The following is a 22,671-nucleotide window of genomic DNA, read 5'->3' as shown; positions in this document are numbered from 1 at the left end:
AAACCTAACACCGTCAGTGTACACATAATTAGATTTCACTTGTGCTTAGAGCTTTGACTGGTATCCGCTTAATTCCTTATGAGTGCCTGGTTTGCTCCTATGTGGCATCCCGGATATGTTTCAGGCATCTAGAAATGCTATTTGATTGATTATCATTGCGGGAGCGCCTGAAGCAGATGGAAGTAATATGCGTTTTAAGGAGTGGAAATGTTGGGAATTAAAGTCTGGTGTTGTCCATCGTTTCTCCATTGTGTGGGAAAGAAGAGGTTAGATTGGGCATCCAGAGTTTGACAGATGAACAGGGGGAATTAAAGGCAATATTTCCTAAGGAAAGAAGCAGCCTGATCTCTAATGAAGGTGATGAAGTTTGCAGAACAACATTCCTGCAGTCCTGACATTTAAATCATGCACATGCTGTGTCTTCACAGTAGAATGAGTGCCAGAACCTTGCATGCAACAAATGTTGTCCCAGATCTATTGCATAATTCTGCCAGGTATCACATACCAACTTTCCCGCTGACAGATGTGAAGGATTATTTCAAAAGCATTTGTCAGGCCTTCTGCGGGGCACATTTCTCACATTATATTTCAACACTTCAAAAGCAGATTTCATTCACTGTCACAAGGCTTTGGGACATTGTGTGATTGTGTAATGTACACTGTATAAGGCATTGGACATTGAATAAGGTACCCAGTATGGGGCTTTGGACATTGGGCAAGGTTATCTGTATGAGGCATTGGACATTGGGTAAGGTTACCTCAGTGAGGCTTTGGGACGTTGCATAAGGAACACTGAATGAGACTTTGGGACATTATGTAAGGTACCCTGAATGAGACTTTGGGACATTGTGTAAGGTACCCTGCATGAAGCTTTGGGATGCTGTGTAAGGTCACCTGTATGTGACTTTGGGACATCGTGTAAGGTACCCTGCATGAGGCTCTCAGAAATTGTGTAAAGTTATCTGCATGAGGCTTTTGAACGTTGTGTAAAGTTACCTGTATGAGGCTTTGGGAAATAAGGCTCTTGAAAATTGTGTAAGGTTACATGTATGAGGCTTTGGGATGTCGTGCAAGGTATCCTGTATGAGGCTCTTAGAAACTGTGTAAAGTTACCTGTATGAGGCTTTGGGATGTTATGTAAGGTACCCTGTATGAGGCTTTTGGAAGCTGTGTAAAGTCACCTGTATGAGGCTTTGGGACATTGTGTAAGGTCACCTGTATGAGGCTTTGGGACATTGTGTAAGGTTACATGTATGAGGCTTTGGGCCAATGTGTAAGGTTACCTGTCTGAGACTTTGGGACTTTGTGTAAGGTTACCTGTCTGAGACTTCAGAACATTGTGTAAGGTAGCCTCTATGAGGATTTGGACCATTGTGTAGCATTACCTGTATGAGGCTTTGGGACATTCTATAAGTTTACCTGTCTGAGAATTTGGGACATTGTGTAAGGTTATCTGTCTGAGACTATGGGATATTGTACAAGTTTACATGTACGAGGCATTGGGACATTGTGTAAGGTTACCTAAATGAGGATTTGGTACACTGTGTAAGGTACCCTGTATAAGACTTTGGGACATTGTGTAAAGTACCCTGTATGAGACTTTGGGACATTGCGTGATGTTACTTGTATGAGGCTCTGGGACATTGTATCAGGTATCCTGTATGAGACTTTGGGATATTGCGTGATGTTACCTGTATGAGGCTCTGGGACATTGTGTAAGGTACCCTGTATGAAACTTTGGGACATTGTGTATGGTACCCTCTATGAGGCTTTGGGACATTGTGTAAGTTTGCCGTATGAGGCTTTGGGACATTGCGTGATGTTACCTGTATGAGGCTCTGTGATAGTGTGTAAGGGAACCTTGATGAGACTTTGGGACATTGTGTAAGGTACCCTGTATGAGACTTTGGGACATTGTGTAAGGTACCCTGTATGTGGGACATTGTGTAAGGTACCCTGTATGAGACTTTGGGACATTGTGTAAGGTACCCTGTATGAGACTTTGGGACATTGTGTAAAGTGCCCTGTAAGAGGCTTTGGGACATTTTGTGAAGTTGCCTGTATAATGCTCTGGGACATTGTGTAAGGGTACCTTGATGAGACTTTGGGACATTGTGTGAGGTACCCTGTATGTGGGACATTGTGTAAGGTACCCTGTATGAGACTTTGGGACATTGTGTAAGGTACCCTGTATGTGGGACATTGTGTAAGGTACCCTGTATGAGGCTTTGGGACATTGTGTAAGGTACCCTGCATGTGGGACATTGTGTAAGGTACCCTGTATGTGGGACATTGTGTAAAGTACCCTGTATGTGGGACATTGTGTAAGGTACCCTGTATGAGGCTTTGAGATATTGCGTGAGGTTACCTGAAAGAGACTTTGGGGCATTGTATAAGGTTTCCTGTATGAGGCTCTGGGACACTATGTAAGGTTACCTGTAAGAGGCTCTGGGACATTGTGTAAGGTTACCTGTATGAGGCTTTGGAACATTGTGTAAGGTACCCTGTATGTGGGACATTGTGTAAGGTACCCTGTATGAGGCTTTGGGACATTGTGTAAGGTACCCTGCATGTGGGACATTGTGTAAGGTACCCTGTATGTGGGACATTGTGTAAAGTACCCTGTATGTGGGACATTGTGTAAGGTACCCTGTATGAGGCTTTGAGATATTGCGTGAGGTTACCTGAAAGAGACTTTGGGGCATTGTATAAGGTTTCCTGTATGAGGCTCTGGGACACTATGTAAGGTTACCTGTAAGAGGCTCTGGGACATTGTGTAAGGTTACCTGTATGAGGCTTTGGAACATTGTGTAAGGTACCCTGTATGTGGGACATTGTGTAAAGTACCCTGTATGAGACTTTGGGACAGTGTGTAAGGTACCCTATATGAGACTTTGGGACAGTGTGTAAGGTGCCCTGTATGAGACTTTGGGACATTGTGTAAGGTACCCAGTATGAGGTTTGGGGATATTGCGTGAAGTTACCTGAAAGAGACTTTGGGGCATTGTATAAGGTTTCCTGTATGAGGCTCTGGGACACTGTGTGTAAGGTTACCTGTAAGAGGCTTTGGGACATTTTGTGAAGTTACCTGTATGATGCTCTGGGACATTGTGTAAGGTACCCTCTATGAGGCTTTGGGACATTGTATAAGGTGATCTGTATGAGGCTCTGGGTCATTGTGTGAGATACCCTGAATGAAGCTTTGAGACATTTTGTAAGGTACCCTGTATGAGGCTTTGGGACATTATGTAATGTACCCTGTATGAGGCTTTGGCATGTTGCGTAAGGTACCCTGTATGATGCTTAGGGATATTGTGAAAGGTATGCTGTATGAGGCTTTGGCACATTGTGTAAGGTTATCAGTATGAGCCTTTGGGATATTGTGTCAGGTCAGATTTATGAGACTTTGGGACATTGTGTAAGGTGCCTTGTATAAAGCTTTGGGACATTGTGTAAGGTTACCTGTATGAGGCGCTGAGACATTGTGTGAGGTTACCTGTATGATGCTTTGGGACATTGGTACCCTGTATGATGCTTTGGGGCATTGTGTAAGGTACCCTGTATGATGCTTTGGGGCATTGTGTAAGGTACCCTGTATGAGACTTTGAGGCATTGTATAAGGTTACCTGTATGAGGCACTGGGACATTGTGTGAGGTTACCTGTATGAGGCTTTGGGACATTGGTACCCTGTATGAGGCATTGGGACATTGTGTAAGGTTACCTAAATGAGGATTTGGGACACTGTGTAAGGTTGCCGGTATGAGACTTTGGGACATTGTGTAAGGTTACCTGAATGAGGATTTGGGACACTGTGTAAGGTTGCCGGTATGAGACTTTGGGACATTGTGTAGGGTACTCTGTATGAGGCTTTGGGACATCGTGTACTCTGTATGAGGCTTTGGGACATTGTATAAGGTACCCTGTATGTGGGACATTGTGTAAGGTACCCTGTATGTGGGACATTGTGTAAGGTACCCTGTATGGGGTTTGGGGATATTGCGTGAGGTTACCTGAAAGTGACTTTGGACATTGTATGAGGTTTCCTGTATGAGGCTCCAGGACATTGTGTAAGGTTACCTGTAAGAGGCTTTGGGACATTTTGTGATGTTGCCTGTATGATGCTCTGGGACATTGTGTAAGGTTACCTGTATGAAGCTTTGGACATTATGTAAGGTGCCCTGTATGAGGCTTTGGGACACTGTGTAATGTTTACCTGTATGAAGTTTTGGGACATTGTAATGTACCCTGAATGAGGATTTGGGTGTTGTATAAGGCACCCTGAATGAGAGTTTGAGACATTTTGCGGTTGTGTAAGGCAGTAGTTTTCAACCAGTCTGCCGCTGTGCCATTGGAACTGTCTAAGTGTGCAGTGCAGTTTTGTTCTATTTCCCAGAATAGTCCCTAAGCAAACCTTCAAGACGCACAATGCAGAGAGAAGGGAGCCCCAGCTATTGGTTTGACGGTTCCTTCTTCACTTTCCAATTCAGCTGAACTAAATGCTTCATTAGCTTTTTTTATAAAGCAAGGCATGGACAGGCAGAATCATCGGGCACCGTCAGATGGATCATTTGGCCTGTGGCATTTTTTAAAAAAAAATGGCAATTATTTTCTGCTGCACGTTCTTTTATTTAAAGTGGTGGTTGGTTTGTTGACATAATTGTCTTTATTCTTTCACACATTCGATTAACATGGGAAATCTATTCTGGTTTCTCACTGACAGCCCACAATTGTTTTAAGAATTGTGGATCAAATCTCTCCGATATGCGACGTTCCCGTTCAAATCTCGGAGCAAATGGTGGAATTGGTCCAGATAGAGACAATAACCTAACTCGAAACTTTTCACCCCAGAACCCATCGAAAGGAATCAGCAAGACTGAGATAGATTTCCCCAGAGCACCAAGAAAATCGCCTAAGTAGGTGCATGTGTTCAATAAAAACTTTCCAAAAGGAAGTTGATGAATAACTAGCCCAGACAGAGACTTTAGAATGGATGGTAATTTGAATGCGTTTCTCAATACTGATCAACTCGAACTGAAGGTGCAAACTCCACATGGACAGTGACTTGGGATCAGACCCGGGTCCTCAGCGCCGTGAGGCAGCAGTGCTAACCACTGCACCACCTCTTGTATGTGATTGGCTTCTGTCAGCTGGCTACATTTATCAGCAATCCATTCAGCTGGGAAAAAAAGTGGATGTGCCCTGGAATTGTTTGGCTCTTTGAAGCAGGCCATGTCACTGAAAAGGTTGGGAATCACTGGGGTCAAGTGCTCTGTGTGCTATTTCTTTCCACTATTTATACTGGAAAAGAGAAACAGGCAAGGTATAAAACAATTGGCTGTTTGACAGAAAGTGTACGACATGCCAATATCAATATCACCATTTTGGCACCTGTTTGGGTAAGCCAGTACGGGAATTGAACCCACGCTGCTGGCCTTGTTCTGCATCACAAACCAGCTGTCTAGCCCACTGAGCTAAACCAGCCTTAACTAAGGGGGTTTTCAAGAGGAAGGTCACTCACTTCATGAGAGTAAATTGAAAAGCAATGTTAAATGATGCGCTCCTTGAACAAAAAGGAGCCCAGGAAAAGTGTAGGAATTCAAAGTACGCGGTGTGTTCCAGTTCTGCGGAGACCTTTCTCGAGTCTTAAAGGAGGAATGTTCAGGAAATACATGGTGACTCCCTTGGAATACTTTGCGGGGGGGGGGGGGGGGGGCAGAAGATCAATGCAGTACTCTTGAAGTTTCGCTGTTGCACATGGCAGCCAATTTTCACACAGCAAATCCCCTCCACAAAATGCCATAATAAACTTGTTTTAGTGATATTGGTTGAGGAATATCCAGGGTCAGGACATCAAACATTCACTGCTCTTCTTCAAAATAGCGCCATGAAATAATTTTTCCCCATCTGAGGCCATTGTTTCATGTTTCACGTCAAAGAGGGCACCTCCAACCGTGCAGCACCCCATCGGTACCTGGATTGCATGCTCAAGCCCCTGAAGTAGGATTTCAGCTCACAAGTGGTGCGAGTGCCCCCAATGCTGACACCAATTGAGGAAAAACATGTCCCCCCCGCCCCCCCCACCATCCCAGTTAATACTAAGCCCATCACTTTGACACTCTGCGCCGCAGGTTTAATGTCGATAAACAAAAATACAGCACAAAGTATTTGGCTTGACGTGAACAGTCCTTTATTCTGGAATCAGGCATTGAATTCAGTACTGCAAAATATAAAAAGAAAACACAGGCTGCTTCATTAAAATTAGAAAGAACAAAATAAAAAATCGATAGCCGAGAGAGGGGGGGGGGGGGGGGGGGGTGCAGCATGTCTGTCGACATTTGTACATTGAAATGTCCCTGCAGTCGCTGCACACTGTCCATGCTGAGGAAACAAAGTGATTGAGAGCAGCCTTGACAGTTGAGCATAATGTAATTGTCCAGTTGCCGACTCAATTGCTCAGCACATTAATAATTAGCAGTCCACAGAAGGGATGTGTTGGCATTTCATAGACCAACTCTTGCATGAAGTGACCACTGCAGTCTGTCCATCAGAGGCTGGGCTCATGGTAGCAGAGGATAATATGCCTTTAAATGCAGGGACTGACATAATTAAACAGCAGTCATTGTGACGCAGTCTGTGAACGGATTGTGTTGCCGTTTTCCATGGCTGGTATTGGCATCCTAGCATGCCACAGTGCACCTTGCTTTCAGTCCCAGGTGTTCAGTTACATGTGGGATTTGTAACTGGATACTTTGTAAGTCCATTTGCCTTGTTTGTTTAATACCAGTTTGCAAAGTAATGGACTTCTTGGACTCCTGACAGCCTCTTTATTTTTTGCTCCTGAGTCACTTTGTCGTCCTCCTCAGACCAAGAATCAATTAGTAAGGAACCAGTTCCTTTGAAAACTTGCAACAACAGTGGCAACATTCAATGGTTGTGCGCAGCTTCTTAAAGAAAACCGTTCGCTGTGCAACACTGACATATTTATTTCCCTAATAACTCCTCATGTGCTGAATCAGTTTGTCATTCCCAGACCATTCCACAGATTCACTTAAAATCTAGTACCTTTGTGCTCGGACCAGCAGCCTTGGCACATATCAGACAGTTTCAGTTTTACAGGAATAGTCGTCGGGGTTCCTCAGAGACCGTAAGGCACAGAACTGTGCTTACTTCTGCAACAAGAGTATTTTCATGCTGCATTCATAGTCCATTTCCGAACTGACTCAATTAAAAAAATCCCTAAATGAAATAAAGAACAAACTACACAGAAAATTCACAGGTGAACATTGGACTGATTTAAGGTTGATAGGAACTTTGAAGAGACAATATCCCCGTTAAATCTTGACTAGGTTTACACACGATACCCTTTTATAATGCTCAATGAGCTGCTGTAATAATAAATTACATTCGAACAGGAACCCTTCAGCCCCTCTCATCTGTTTTACCATTCATGGCTGATCTGTATCTCAACTCCATTTACATACCTTTAATTCATATCCCCCAGTGCTTTGATCCAACAAAAGTCGAACAATCATAGTCTTGAAAATTTCAATTAACCCCAGTATTCAAAGCCTTTGGAGTGAGAGAGATTTAGACTTCCACTTTCCCTTTGTGTGAACCCCCTCACTCCTCCTCCCTCCAAATAACCGATGTCTAATTTCCAGATTATGCCTTCCTATACTGGATTCCCCACTACAGCAAATGGCTTCTCTGTATCCACCATATCAGCGCGGTAGCACAGTGGGTAGCACTACTGCTTCACAGCGCCAGGGTCCCAGGTTCGATTCCCGGCTTGGGTCACTGCCTGTGTGGAGTCTACACGTTTTCCGTGTCTGCGTGGGTTTCCTCCGGGTGCTCTGGTTTCCTCCCACAAGTCCCGAAAGACATGCTGTTAGGTGAGTTGGACATTCTGAATTCTCCCTCGGTGTACCCGAACAGGTGCCGGAATGTGGCAACTAGGGGCTTTTCACAGTAACTTCATTGCAGTGTTAATGTAAGCCTACTTGTGATAATAAAGATTATTAAATTTCTTTACCACCTCAATTCAGATCATTTTCCATTTTCAAAGCTCTAGGGAAGTACAAATCAGGGTTGGGATTTTCCGTTCCCGTTGTGGAAGGACCCGCTGCCGGCCAGCCAAGGTTCACTGACATCGACTGGACCGGAAGATCCTGACGGCGATCAGGGCTGCAGAATTCCACCTAAGTTTACACAAACGATCCGCCTAATTCACTCTGATATAGATCTGGGAAAGCTACGGTGTATCCTCACCAAATCCGTGGTATGATGCCCAGAACCTGACTGTAGTAATATAAATGTTCCCATTACAATTATTTGGACCAACTTGTAAGTTTCATGAAAGAATGCTTTCTTTTAATTCTTATTATACTCTTGCTACTCTTGAAGCAGCAATTATTCTAACATCAGCCAGCGGACTGTCCCTTCCCCCATCCCCTTCAGCAGTTCAGCTCCAAGCTAAGGTCCATTGAATTCAATACTGATGCTGGACCTCAAAAATCAGCCATATGTTCATTTGGGCCCAAACAACTATGTGGGGTTAAAATCCTACCTCATTGTGTAAATTTTTAGTCACTCCCACAGCAGTCTCCCCGCCCCCACCCCCAATCTCTTTCTTCACTTGGTATCAATGATTGCTTGATTACAGTTCTGAAAATGTTAGCACATTGAAGGGGCTACAACAATGCAAATGGTCAGTGCGGTAAGGGCAATGCACTAACATGGATGGAGCAATCTGGAGGAGCAAGGGACCATTTATAGTGAAAGGGATGTCACAAATGAGGAGATTCAGACAAATGCAATAAAATGGCAGTTTGGACTTGGTTTGGTGATACAGTCAAGTTCCATTAAAGAGCAGAGAATTCCAAGATAAATATTTAGACTGGATCGGAATGCTAGGTCTTGGATATGAAAGGATCATTAAGGTTCTTGCCCCTGCACACACCGGAGTCCATCTCTGTATGTGTTAGTTGTAAGTAAATGGGATGTTGTCTCCTGAAGACCAGTTCAACTTGGTTTGATTCCTATTGTACATTGCTATTTCCAGAGGATAATTTACAAATTAAATGAACCTTACCATTCACTGCACACTGTGTTCTGAACAACAGCTTCTAAATCAATATAAACTCCTTAACAGCCCTGTTGCGGAATCCATAATATCTCTCTTAATTTTCTTTTTATATATTTCAACTTCCCAACACATCACCTATGCATAAATACAATAGTAAACATTGAATGTGCAAAAGCAAAAGGGTTCTACAATTTAAGTCCAAAAAAAATCATTTCATATAAATAATTTATAAATTCCCCTATATGAGTAAGTACAAAGTAAAGGAGTATTAGAGCCACATGTTGGACACTAGCAGGTATATTTTCCTCCCGGTTTAAAACGTAATGTAAAAGTAAACAAATGCACAGGTGGGCAACTGGAGCCGGCAAGAAAGTCTATCCCTGGCATTATTGCAGGCTAGATTTCTCTCTATAATGCTCATGGTGCAGATCAATGTGCACTGGATTCACAAATCAGGAATATAGACTGGCAATCACCGCTCCCCATTCATTTGCCATTCTGAAGCTTCACGCAAGGAGTGGCAAGATTGATTGTTATCCCTACGGTGTGGTTAAAGAATTGGAAGTTCCTCGGCAAGAAAGAAAAAGTGTTGCTCATTAGTATGAAGTCCATGGGCGGGATTCTCCGACCCCCCGCCGGGTCGGAGAATCGCCGGGGGCAGGCGTGAATCCCGCCCCCGCCGTGTCCTGAAGTCTCCGGCGGTCGGCGGGAATCGCACCACGCCGGTCGGCGGGCCCAACCCCACCGATTCTCCGGCCCGCGATGGGCCAAAGTCCCGCTGCTGGAATGCCTGTCCCGCCAGCGTGGATTAAACCACCTTTTGAACAGCGGGACTAGGCGCCGCGGGCAGGCTCCGGGGTCCTGGGGGGGAGGGGGGGGGAGGGAGCGCGGGGCGATCTGGCCCCGGGGGGTGCCCCCACGGTGGCCTGACCCGCGATCGGGGCCCACCGATCCGCGGGTGGGCATGTGCCGTGGGGGCACTCTTTTTCTTCCGCCTTCGCCATGGTCTTCACAATGGCAGAGGCGGAAGAGACCCCCTCCCAGCGCATGCGCGGGGATGACGTCAGCAGCCGCTGATGCTCCCGCGCATGCGCCGACCCGCATCGCCCGGCGAAGACCTTTCGGCCCCGGCTGGCGTGGCACCAAAGGCCTTTCCCGCCAGCCGGTGGAGCGGAAACCGCTCCGGCGCGGGCCTAGCCCCTCAAGGTGAGGGCTTGACCCCTAAAGGTGCAGAGACTTCCGCACCTTTGGGGCGGCCCGACGCCGGAGTGGTTCCCGCCACTCCATTACGCCGGAACCCCCCGCCCCGCCGGGTAGGGGAGAATCCCGCCCCATGTTAGCAATTTTGTATCATAGTAAGGTTGTGAAGCCTTGGCCAGAAAGCAATGGGGATAAAACGCAAGTTCTGAAGTACCAGTTGCTGTGAGGAATTAATCATATGTATCAAAGCCGCTGCAGATCTGGACAGTACATCTGATACTTCTCAAAAATAATAGCTGGCAGATTCAGCATAAGTTCATCCGCTTGACTATTTTACTGCCACGGCCTACCTCACCTGACTTGACAAGCACAGACCCAAACCAGATCTCAACTCCACACTCGAATGAACTTACATCTGTCATGCCCTGGGCACGGAGATGGTGGAAGATATAGTGATGATGACAGTTCAGAGGCTTGCTTCTCTTTTGAAGGGGGTGAATGAAATAAATAAAACAAACAACGCTAAAACAAATGAGTCCCGTTGTCCAAGCTGGAGGTCTGGGCGGGCATGCGAACTGCCAATGGGAGTATGATGGCCGAAGGAGCAGACATACAGAGTAGGTGAAGTCATCACTGTCATCGCCACAGCAGGGAAGCAGGAGTTAATTTGGGTCAGGGCTAGGGGTTCCATCAGGAAACAATATTTATGGAACCACTGGAGCAGGCATCAAACTATTTAACTCCACATCCCGATTTTCAAAACAGTTTTCACACAAAGCTCATGGAGCCGCCCCCCTTTCAATTTTGTGCATTCCGCAACTCGGTTGAAGTAATTCCCATCTATGAAGAATGCAGTGCAATCCGGCAGATTAGAGGAATATCCTGATCAAGAAGTTTTCCATTCTCATTCTCTGACTCGAATCGGCCATCTATTAATTGTTGACTGCTAAATATGAGCACAATTAGAAATAATAGCAAATAGTAAAAATAGAAATTTGAGGGAAAGAGGGAAATATACCCAGAAACTGGGCTGATGGGATTGGGGAGGGGAGAGAGTGGGGAGGAAAGCACAAAGTATGTTTTAGTTCCAGCTGGGCCTGGACAGTGAGATGAAGTCTGATTGGATAAGGCAGTTCCAGCCAACTGTGTGTCGTACTCCCATCGAAAAAGTAAGAGCCGCTTTGCTTCTTTCCCCACACACGGACTAAGGTACCTGTTCTGTGCAATCCAGGTGATCCGGTATAGGAAGACCAGTTAAGACTGTGAGGGATTTATTCCACACAGTGAACGTGGGGCACACAGGCTGAACAAATGCAATGTCAAAGGTGTACAGGTGCTGAGCATTGACAGCATCGTAGAAGGACAAAGATCCATTATCGTAGTCCAGCAAAAGACCCAACCGTCGGAGGTGAGGCGAGGGCTCCACAGGGATCTCCTTGCTGTTGTGCCTTGCGACCCAGCTATTATTACACCGGCAGAAGACCCAGGAGAAGGCGTTCTTCCCAATCCACTCGTGCTTCGGTGCTGACTTGTAGGCAATTCCAATTGCATACCTGGAACAAAATGGGAATGGTTTTACTGTCTGCACATTAATCACAGGACGGTATGAACAGGAGTAGGCCATTCAGCAAATCGAGCCACCTCCGCCATTCAATACAATCATGGCTGATCATTCACTTTAATGCCTTTTTACCCACATTACCCCAGATCCCTTTAAGACACTGGTATTTAGAAACCTGGCAATTTCTACCTTAAACATATTCAATGACTGAACTTCCACAGCCCTCTGGGATAGAGAATTCCAAAGATTCACAACCCTCGGTGTAAAATTATTCTCCTCATCTGGGTCCTAAGTGGCTTCCCCCTTATTTTGAAATAGTTCCCTGGTTCTAGACTCCCCAACCAAGTGAAACATCTTACCTGCACCTACCCTGTCTATCCCTTTAAGTATTTTGTAGGTTTCAATGAGATCACTGATCAATAAACATCAAGCACTTTATATCAAATGTACACCACTAAGCCACTCAGCCACCAAGGCTGTGTCCGTATTTATGTTCCAAGCAAGTCTTCTCTTCAACCTCAACTTTCAGCATATCCTTCTAGAGTTTTCTTCCTCCGTATCCAGCTTCCCTTTAAATGCATTCTTAGGCGTGGTTATCAATGCAAACGGAACCAAAGTGAGTAAATTGAGTTCAAAACAGATCAGTTGGTTATGGGAATGATGTTTTGACACAGCAATATGTCGCCATGGTTAGATCACATGTGTACAGTTCCGGGCCCCACATCATCAAAAGGATATGTCAGCCTTGGCAGGAGTACAACATATGATCACCAAAATGTTTCCAGGGTTAGATTGAGCAGAGATGACATATTGCCTGGATACAGAAAGTCAAGCGGTGATTCGAGTGAGATTCTTTGGATTTTGAAATGAAATTGATAGTGGGAAACGTTTTGCACAGTGGATGAATTTATGATGAGGGGGGGAACATAATCTTCAATTTAGAACTGGGCCATTTAGCAGAGAGGTCAGCGAACATTGGTTCGCAAAATGGGTGATAGAATGCGGGATTCTAACACAGCAACCAGTGGACACTAGCTCAATCAATCATTTTAAATCTGAGATCAATGGCTTTTGCTTTCTAAGCATGCTAAGTGATATGGAGTGAAGATAGATAGATGGAGTTAAGATACAGATCAGTCCTGCCTCATGGCACTGAGGACCCGGGTTCGATCCCGGGCCTGGGTCACTGTCCGTGTGGAGTTTGCACATTCTCCCCGTGTCTGCGTGGGTTTCACCCCCACAACCCAAAGATGTGCTGGGTAGGTGAATTGGCCACGATAAATTGCCTCTTAATTGCAAATCAGTCATGATCTTAATTGAACGTGAGAACAGATTCAAGGGGCTGAATGGTCTCCTGTTTCTGTTTGAACTGTAGAACCTCGGGAGGGCAAAGATTATGAAACTGTGCCCCCTGTGCGATGCCACAGGGTGTTCAGTTCAGCAGTGCCAGCTGGTTTTCCTGTTGTGAATTAAGAAGAATGGATCGGAAACTACGCAAGCCCCAGTTCTGGATAGCAGCTCCCAGTGAGTTTGGAAAATAACTGTTATAACCTGCCTACTTACCATTGGCTGGGGACTAATGACTATCCCACAATCCTGTGGGAGTATGAGCTTCCCCAATGAGGGGGGCAGAGAAACCACTAGTAAACTCCTCATATAAATAAAGCTGGCCAGTTCATGAACCAGATGAAGGAGTATGTAGCAAGGGAAGTTAATGCTACTGTTATGTATATATGTTATAGTAAATAAATGTTATTACTTTGTATCCTTAAAACTCGTGCTGGATTCTTCGTGGCCCTTACAAAACTGGCGACGAAGGTAAAAGTGAATAGCCGTCTACACTGCTGAAGCCTCTTCTGCTGCCGGAAAACAGGCGGCGGAGTGGTCGGTAAATCTCGCCCAATGTCTCTCGCAATGTCCACTGGCAGACAGCAGGTTATTCTTCTACATTCTTTAGATTTTCAGATTTGCCGTCTTAGGATGATCAGAGAGCAAACCTTTGGCTGGGATTTTCTGCTCCCATTGTGTTCGGGGGGGTTTGGTGGCGGGGACGGAAAAACTCGTGAGGGGCCCAAATCACATATTACGTTGGCACAAGTGTGCCTGACCCCCCCAATCATTTATACCATGGGAATCCTGACATTCAACATTGGGAACATCATTACAATAAATTTGAATATAATTATCAATCCTGTGTGTCTGATCAGCTCCCCCTGTACGATAACCCATTCACATCGTTGTGAGGGCACACTGGCGTGGTTTACGACTGGTCCCCCAGACCTGCCAGAGGAGCTCAGGGGTAGAGGGTCAATCCCAGGCAGTACCTTGGTCCTGCCAGCGTGACGTTATGGGGCCCACCTTTTCAAGTTTTTTTTAAAAACTAAGTTCCAAGCAATACAGCAGAGAAAGCTGCTGTTAGGGCCGACAATGTCAACACCGCTTTTCCCAACCACTGCCACAATCGAAGTTCCGCCCATTGTATTTATATAGTGGGCAGGATTTCCCTTTCCTCTCCTCCTCCTCCCCTGCCCCATGCCGTGTTTTGTAGCAGCGGAGACGGCCCACCAGTGGCTAGCGGTGGCATCTTCCGGTCCCACTGCTGTCAACAGGATTGCCCGTTGTTCACATTCTCCTTCGCCGGGGATCTCGCAGCGGGGTTCACCGTTGGCGGGACCAAAAGGCCAGAAGATTTTGGTCTCTTCTTTTAAAAATAAATTTAGAGTACCCAAATCTTTTTTTCTTCCAATTGAGGGGGAATTTAGCGTGGCCAATCCACCTACCCTGCACATCTCTTCGGTTGTGGGGGTGTGACCCACGCAAACACAGGGAGAATGTGTAAACTCCACACGGACAGTGACCTGGGGCCAGTATCGATCCCGCGTGCTTGGCGCCGTGAGGCATTAGTGCTAACCACTGCATCACCGTGCTGCCCTGGCCAGTGTATTTAGGCTCATAAATAATCCAAAGGCATTTTGCAGCTCTGTCATCAGAGAAACATTTATGGACTTCCGGGTGCGGCTATGCAGAGCTAGGTCGCATGTTCGGTAGCTCCCGCTTGAAACGGACTTTTGGGCTCTTTACAGGGCCCCCATGGCATTTGTTTGGCATTTCCCGGTGTGGGAAGAAGACTGCAACATTCCCCCGACAATGTCCCCCAGGAATGGTATGGCTCTTGGTTACCAGACCCGGCAGAAACAGTAAAAGATTTGGCTTTAACTGCAGGATAAACAAAGCCTCTTCCAGCTTCCTCTTCCAGCCGGGAGAAGGGCAAGCTTAGAGGCTGCAAGCTGACTTGAGGGCCTTTATTAAAGGTGAATTCTAGCAGCAGAGGGAACAACTGTGAAAAGATCTACCAAGGCCATTGAAGAAGCGGGGCCGAGGCTTCCGGTAGCGGCCATGGAGGAGTAGGTCGCGCATTCGGCAGCTCCCGTCTGGAACGGACTCTCAGACCTTTTTCAGGAGTTTCCACAGACTTTTTGGGGCAGATTGGTGAAGCGAACACTGCCAAAAGGATTCTCTCTCGAGACTTCCGGTTGCGGCTATGCGGAGCTAAGTCGCACATTCGGCGGCTCCCGCAAAAACGGACTTTTGGGCTCTTTTCAGGGCCCCCAAGGGCACTGTTTCGAGGTTTCCCGGTGTGGGAAGGAGTTAATAATAGCTCCCCGTCAGTGTATGGCTTTAACTAGGAGCGGGATGACAAAAAAGGTCGTGGTGGACCGGAAGAAGGGAGGGAAGAAGGACAAAATGGCGGTGGGCGCAGACCAGGCAGCGTGGAGGCACTGGGCAGAGGAGCAACAGGAGGGTATCCAGCGCTGCATCAGACATGTGGTCACCATGTTGAACTCGCTGATGGGAGTGGGGTCCTTCCAGGGGCCCCTGGAGCGGGAAGGGGCCCATAGAGTGTTGGCGAGGAGGCCTAAGGCCAACGAGCCTCCGCGGGTGGTGCTGGTGCGGTTCCATCGGTTCGTCGATCGGGAGTGTGTGCTCAGGTGGGCCAAGAAGGAGAGGAGCAGCAGGTGGGAGAACACGGAGGTTCGGATATACCAGGACTGGAGTGCGGAGGTGGCGAAGAGGAGGGCCGGGTACAATCGAGCGAAGGCGGTGCTGCACAGGAAGGGGGTGAAGTTTGGCATGTTGCAGCCAGCGCGACTGTGGGTTACCTACAAAGATTTTGAGTCTCCGGAGGAGGCGTGGGCCTTTGTTCAGGCCGAGAAGCTGGACACAGACTGAGGGTCGGGATGGGAGATTGGGGCCTGCGGTGGATATGTTATGCCTATTTTTGGTTCCGGGGGGGGGGGGGGCCTTTGCATTGTTTTGGGTTTCTTTTTCTCTGTGTTTTTCTCTTTCGGGTTGGGGAGGGTGGATGGGGTGGGTTGGGCACTGTTTTGGTTGGTGGCGGGGCCTGGTAGGTGGAGAGCGCGGGCTTTTTTCCCACGCCGAAGACATGGGGGGGCGGGGCAGGGCAGCGAGGATTGTTTCCCGTGCTTAGAACAGAGGGGGGAGGGGGAGAGCCTGTGGATGGGGAGCGGGAGAGGAGGGTGTGCCACACATTGGGAGGAGTCGAAGGGGAGGCGGGAGTGGCTGGGGTCAGCAGGAGTCAGCTGACTTGCGGAAGTGCAATGTGGGGAGTAAACCAGCTAGGATGGGTCCTAGCCGGGGGGTGGGTGGGGGGGAATCGGGTTGCTGCTGCTAAGGTCAAGGAGGAGCTGGAGCGAGTGGGGGGGGGGGGTCGAGACGACGGGGGGGGGGGGGGGGGGGGGTGCCACTGTGGGGAACGGGCCGGGTGTGGGGTGCGGGCGTGTGGCTGGCCGAGGAGGGGTCATGGCTAGTCGGTGGGGGAGGGGGCGGGTAGCCCCCTGATTCCGCTGATAACCTGGAATGTAAGGATGAGCCGGTTCTTTGGGGGTGAGGACAGGTGTGTTAGGTGCTCAGGGAGCCCAGCAAATCACACCCATATGTTCTGGGCATGCCCAGCGCTGGAGGAATTTTGGAAGGGCGTAGCGAGGACAGTGTCGAGGGTGGTAGGATCCAGGGTCAGACCGGGCTGGGGGCTCGCAATATTTGGGGTGGCAGAGGAGCCGGGAGTGCAGGAGGCAAAAGAGGCCGGAATTCTGGCCTTTGCGTCCCTGGTAGCCCGGCGAAGGATTCTCCTTCAGTGGAAAGATGCGAGGCCCCCAAGCGTGGAATCCTGGATCAGTGATATGGCAGGGTTCATTAAATTGGAGAGGGTGAAATTCGCCTTGAGAGGGTCGGTACAAGGGTTCTTTAGGCGGTGGCAACCGTTCTTAGACTTTCTGGCAGAACGATAGTCATTGGGCAATGGCAGCAGCAGCTCGGGGGGGGGGTTACTTTATTTTTGTTTATGTTATTTACACTGGAGGGTCTGAGGGGGTGTGTACACCTGTTGTGTAAAGTCGGGGTGTTAATGTTAATTTATTATTTATGTACATGGGGGGGGGGGGGGTTTGGGGGGTTGCTTTTTTAGATTGTGTTTTGTACTTAACCCTGTTGGGTTCTTTTTTCTTTCTCATTTTGTTTTTGATATTTTATGAAAACCTTTAATAAAAATTATTTCTTTTTAAAAAGAGAAACATTTGTGCCAAGCCAGTGACATGAGCATTAGGGCACAGTGACTAAAACCTTGGTCAGAGAGGTATGTTTTAAGGAATGTCTGAAAGGAGGTACGAAACTGGATTCTATACCCAAGTCTTTGGAGTGAGGCCTCGTACTCCCAATTTACATACTGAAAGGTGAGAGTCTTGCTACAAAGCCACAGCTGGATGCACAGCAAATGTTGTTGAAAATAAGTAACTGCTGAACTTCGGCACTAAAACAATGCCAGATCGAGGTCTTTGCCATTTGTTTGAAACTGTTCACCTCAAGTATGACAGCGAATGACATCATGGAGCAGTAAAGGTTCATGGGAGTCCATGCAGAGTCTTCATCCTGGAGTACAGAAGATTCCCAGAGAGAGAGAGATAGAGAGATGCAGAAACTGAGAGCGATGGAGAGGGGGAAACCACCCCATCCACTAAAAGAAGATGGCTGAAACCGACGGAGGGAGAAAAGAAAGGCGGGGGTAAGGGGGAGAAACAAGGAGAAGGTGGGGCACACCCCAGGAAGGGCATCCAGGGGGGTCTGCGGGGGAGAGAGGGGAAAGGTTAGGGAAAGGGGGTCTGGGAGGGAGCTGGGGGGGGCAGCAGTTTGTAAATAAAGAAACGTAAGACAAAGCCTTTTCACAGTGTATAATAAATGTAAAGGAATGGCAATGCACATAATTTTGTAAATGGCAATAAACATTTTTTTTATAACTTAAAAAAAAAAAGGTTCATGGGAGTGGGGACGACATTAGGATCAGGGTTAGGGCTAAAAGTATTCAACTTTATGGCTACCCTGTTAGTGCTTATTGCTGACACTGGGCGTTGAAAATATTCCATTCCTTAACAGCAATATCTGGAAGAAAGTACAAAATAGAGGACTGAACAATCCGGCACTGTTTTCAAAATCAGCAGTGAGGCTGAGGCGATATCACTTGAGGCCTAACTGAATGTGCCTCAAGGGCTTCCAGTGGAACTGCAATGTTCCACTTGAAATTCTTCCAGCTACGCTGTATCAATATACAATACCCCACCAATCTGCAAAGGGGAAACTCCTTTGGGAAGTCTGGTGCCTGGACAGTTTGGCTGCAAGGTCAGGGATTGCAGTACTGGCCGAGACTGAGCTTACACAGCTGCTTTCTCCAGATGCGGCCACAATGGCTTTGATTTTTTTTCCCCCGCATTGGGTCGGCTTGGATTGTGAGGCCACGTTTTGAATCTGCACAGAAAGACACAACGCCTGCTTCAAACACACCTGTCCCCTGAAGGGACAGGTTAAAACTATGTAACCTCTTGTGAATACTACACAAAAGAAGGAAAAAAAGCATATAGATGGCACTTGCCTTGTTGTAAAAACGATTGTACTGATGCATCTGTTTCCAGTTATTTCAAAGCCATTTTCTGCTTTTGAGTTTTGGAAACATAACCTGCTGCTAACATTCACAAACTCCTTTTTGTGTATCAACTTGTTATATTTCTTGTTGGAGTAAAAGGAGGCTGGAAGACCAGGAGCTACCTGCTTCAAAAGCCAGTGATTGAGCCAGATAGGCTTGGTTGCAGGAAGGACTGGAGAATTTAATTTCCCCATCCCGCCTGCGACAATGGCTGCCAATGACGGGGTCGAAAAATCACACCCATTGGACAGGCATCTTTTGCAGCTGTGGACACAGCTCGCCATTGGCCAGCGGCAGGGATCTTCCAGTCCCATCGCTGTCAACATGTTTTCTGGTTGTTTGCACCCTCCACCGCTGGCAGAACCGTGACCACAGGTTGCCACTGGCGGAACCAGATGACCCCGCTGGTGGGAATGGCCGAAGATTTTGGTCATTGAGTTTGCTAATATAATCTTCAAACAACCGCGCAACCTCAAACGAACCATTGTTTGCAGCAAACTACCCAGTCTTCAGAACAGTGACCACGACACCACACAACCCTGTCATGGCAATCTCTGCAAGACGTGCCAGATCATCGACATGGATACCACTATTACACGTGAGAACACCACCCACCAGGTACGCGGTACATACTCCTGCGACTCGGCCAACGTTGTCTACCTCATACGCTGCAGGAAAGGATGTCCCGAAGCGTGGTACATTGGCGAGATCATGCAGATGCTGCGACAACGAATGAACAGACATCGTGCAACAATCACCAGGCAGGAATGTTCCCTTCCAGTCGGAGAACACTTCAGCAGTCAAGGGCATTCAGCCTCTGATCTCCGGGTAAGCGTTCTCCAAGGCGGCCTTCAGGACGCGCGACAACGCAGAATCGCCGAGCAGAAACTTATAGCCAAGTTCCGCACACATGAGTGCGGCCTCAACCGGTACCTGGGATTCATGTCACATTACATTCATCCCCCACCATCTGGCCTGCGAAATCCGACCAACTGTCCTGGCTTGATACAATTCACACCTCTTTAACCTGGGGTTACCCCATCTCTGGATCTGTAAAGATTTAATCATCTGCTAATGGTCGCATTCCAAGCATTGTTTGGCATCTTTGAATTTGTCTATATATGTGTTTCTGGAACATACCTCTTCATTCACCTGAGGAAGGAGCAGCGCTCCGAAAGCTAGTGACATCGAAACAAACCTGTTGGACTTTAACCTGGTGTTGTAAGACTTCGTACTGTAATATAATCTTGGGCATTGAAGTTGAATTCAATCTGCCTAGGTCAGTCCTAATCGACAGTCAATGACTTCCATTCCAACTTGTGGGTATAAAAATGCAGATTTAAAGTTGTATAGGGTAAGACCACATCTGGAATACTGGCTGACACCATGTGTGGAGAAAGAATGGAGCTAACTTTTTGTGGTAGACAGAAAGACAAAGGGAATGTAAATGGGTGATCAAAAGAGTCATCCAGGCTCAAAACATTAGCTCCCTTCTCTCTGCACAGATGCTGTCAGACCTGCTGAGATTGTCCAGTATTTTATGTTTTTGTTTCAGATTCCAGCATCCGCAGTAATTTGTTTTTATCTGGAGTACTGTGTAGCGTTTTGGTCTCCTTATTTAAGAAGAAAATAATTGCATTCGAAAATGTTCGGAGAAGGTTCATTTGACTGATTCTTAGGGTGAAGGAGTTATCCCACGAGGATTGGCTGAATAGATTGATCCTATATCCATTGAAGTTTAGAACAATGAGAGGTTACCTTGTAAAATCCTGAGGGAGCTTGACAGGATGGATGCTGAAATGACGTTTCCCTTTGTTGGGAGAACTAGAACTAGGGGAAGCTATTTAAAATTAAGGGATCTCCAAATTAAGATAGAGATGAGGATAAATGTTTTCTCTGAGTGTACTCAGAGTGCTTCTCTTGAGTGTTGAGGCAACGTGCCTCAATGACAACCGCCCAGTGGCATTGACATCTATCATTATGAAGTGCTTTGAGAGATTGGTAATGAGGCACATCAACTCCATACCCCCAGAACTGCCTTGATCCATTCTCATTCGTATACCGCCACAACGGGTCCACAGCAGACACTATCTCCCTGGTCCTACACTCGACAACAAGGACTGCTACCCCCCATGTCTGTGTGTGTTGCACCCCCACAACCCAAAGATGTGCAGGTTAGGTGGAGTGGCCACGCTAAATTGCCCTTTAATTGGGGGGGAAAAAAATTGGGTACTCTAAATTTAAAACAAAACAAGGACTGCTACGTCACACTCCTATTCATTGACTACAGCTCTGCCTTCAACACCATAATCCCAGCCAAGCTCATATCAGAACTCCAAAACCTAGGACTTGGCTCCTCCCTTTGCAACTGGATCCTCGACTTCCTGCCCCACAGACCACAATAAGTAAAGATAAACAACAACACCTCCTCCACAACAGTCCTCAATACCAGGAACCCACAATGATGAACAAAGAACAAAAGAACAAAAAAGTACAGCACAGGAACAGGCCCTTCGGCCCTCCAAGCCCGTGCCGACCATGCTGCCCGACTAAACTACAATCTTCTACACTTCCTGGGTTCGTATCACTCTATTCCCATCCTATTCATGTATTTGTCAAGATGCCCCTTAAATGTTACTATTGTCCCTGCTTCCACCACCTCCTCCGGTAGCGAGTTCCAGGCACCCACTACCCTCTGTGTAAAAAAACTTGCCTCGTACATCTACTCTAAACCTTGCCCCTCGCACCTTAAACCTATGCCCCCTAGTAAGTGACCCCTCTACCCTGGGTCAGAGTACAGGAGGGAGATAGAGAATCCAGTGGCATGGTGCAATGACAACAATCTCTCCCTCAATGTCAGCAAAACTAAGAAGCTGGCCATTGACTTCAGGAAGCAAAATATCGTACACACCGCTGTCTGCATCAATGGTGCCGAGGTGGAGATGGTTGACAGCTTCAAATTCCTAGGTGCACACATCACCAACAATCTGTCCTGGTCCACCCACTCGACACTATGACCAAGAAAGCACAACAGCATCTATACGTTCTCAGGAAATTCAGCATGCTCACATTGACTCTTACCAATTTTTACGGATGCACCATAGAAAGCATCCTATCTGGCTGCATCAGAGCCTGGTATGGCAACTGCTTGGCCCAAGATCGGAAGAAACTGCAGAGAGTCATGAACACAGCCCAGTCCATCACACAAACCCGCCTCCCATCCATTGACTCGATCTACATCCAGCGCTGCCTTGGGAAAGCGGGCAGCATAATCAACGACCCCTCCCATCCGGGTTATTCTCTTTTCCAACCTTTTCCATCGGGAGAAGATACAAAAGTCTGAGACACGCACTAACAGATTCAAAAACAGCTCCTTCCCCGCTGTTCCCAGATTTGTGAATGACCCTCTTATGGACTGAACTGATCTCTTCACGTATCTACTCTACTGTGCAACACTACACTCCATCTGCTTCACCAATGTCTATGTCTGTGTATATTGTGTATTTATCGTATGTCCTATGTTTTTCAGTATGGAACGATCTGACAGGACTGTATGCAGAACAATACTTTTCACTGTATCTCCGTACACGTGACATTAAAACTAAATTGAAATCTGAGCCTGTGGAACTCTCCTCTCCAGAGAGTGGCGGGGCGGGTCATTGAATATTTTTAAGGCTGAATTATACAGACTCGTGAAGGGGTGAAAGGTTGTAAGTGGTAAGAAGAAAAGTAGAGTTGAGGCCACAATCAAATCAGCCATCCTTTATTGAATAGCGGAGTAGGTTCGATGGGCCAAAAGGCCCCCTCCTGGGTGGCACGGTAGCACAGTGGTT

The 22,671-nt window shown here is 47.1% G+C and overlaps 1 protein-coding gene across 6 annotated transcripts in view; it reads right to left on the bottom strand.

Moving 5' to 3' along the window:
- Positions 1-6,165: 6,165 nt before the first annotated feature.
- The window catches only part of LOC140428112 (E3 ubiquitin-protein ligase Midline-1), a 572,352-nt gene continuing 555,846 nt past the window's right edge, over positions 6,166-22,671 (bottom strand). For all 6 annotated transcript variants that reach the window (XM_072514187.1, XM_072514188.1, XM_072514185.1 and 3 more), the window contains one exon: positions 6,166-11,839. In XM_072514187.1, the coding sequence (XP_072370288.1) occupies positions 11,491-11,839 (349 nt within the window). In that variant the 3' untranslated portion in view covers positions 6,166-11,490. The remainder of the gene's footprint in view (positions 11,840-22,671) is intronic.

The sequence above is a fragment of the Scyliorhinus torazame genome, chromosome 8 (genome assembly GCF_047496885.1).
Source record: "Scyliorhinus torazame isolate Kashiwa2021f chromosome 8, sScyTor2.1, whole genome shotgun sequence".
NCBI classification, from domain to species: domain Eukaryota; kingdom Metazoa; phylum Chordata; class Chondrichthyes; order Carcharhiniformes; family Scyliorhinidae; genus Scyliorhinus; species Scyliorhinus torazame.
The sequence above is the reverse complement of the archived record's forward strand: the minus strand, read 5'-3'. Positions and strand labels throughout refer to the sequence as shown.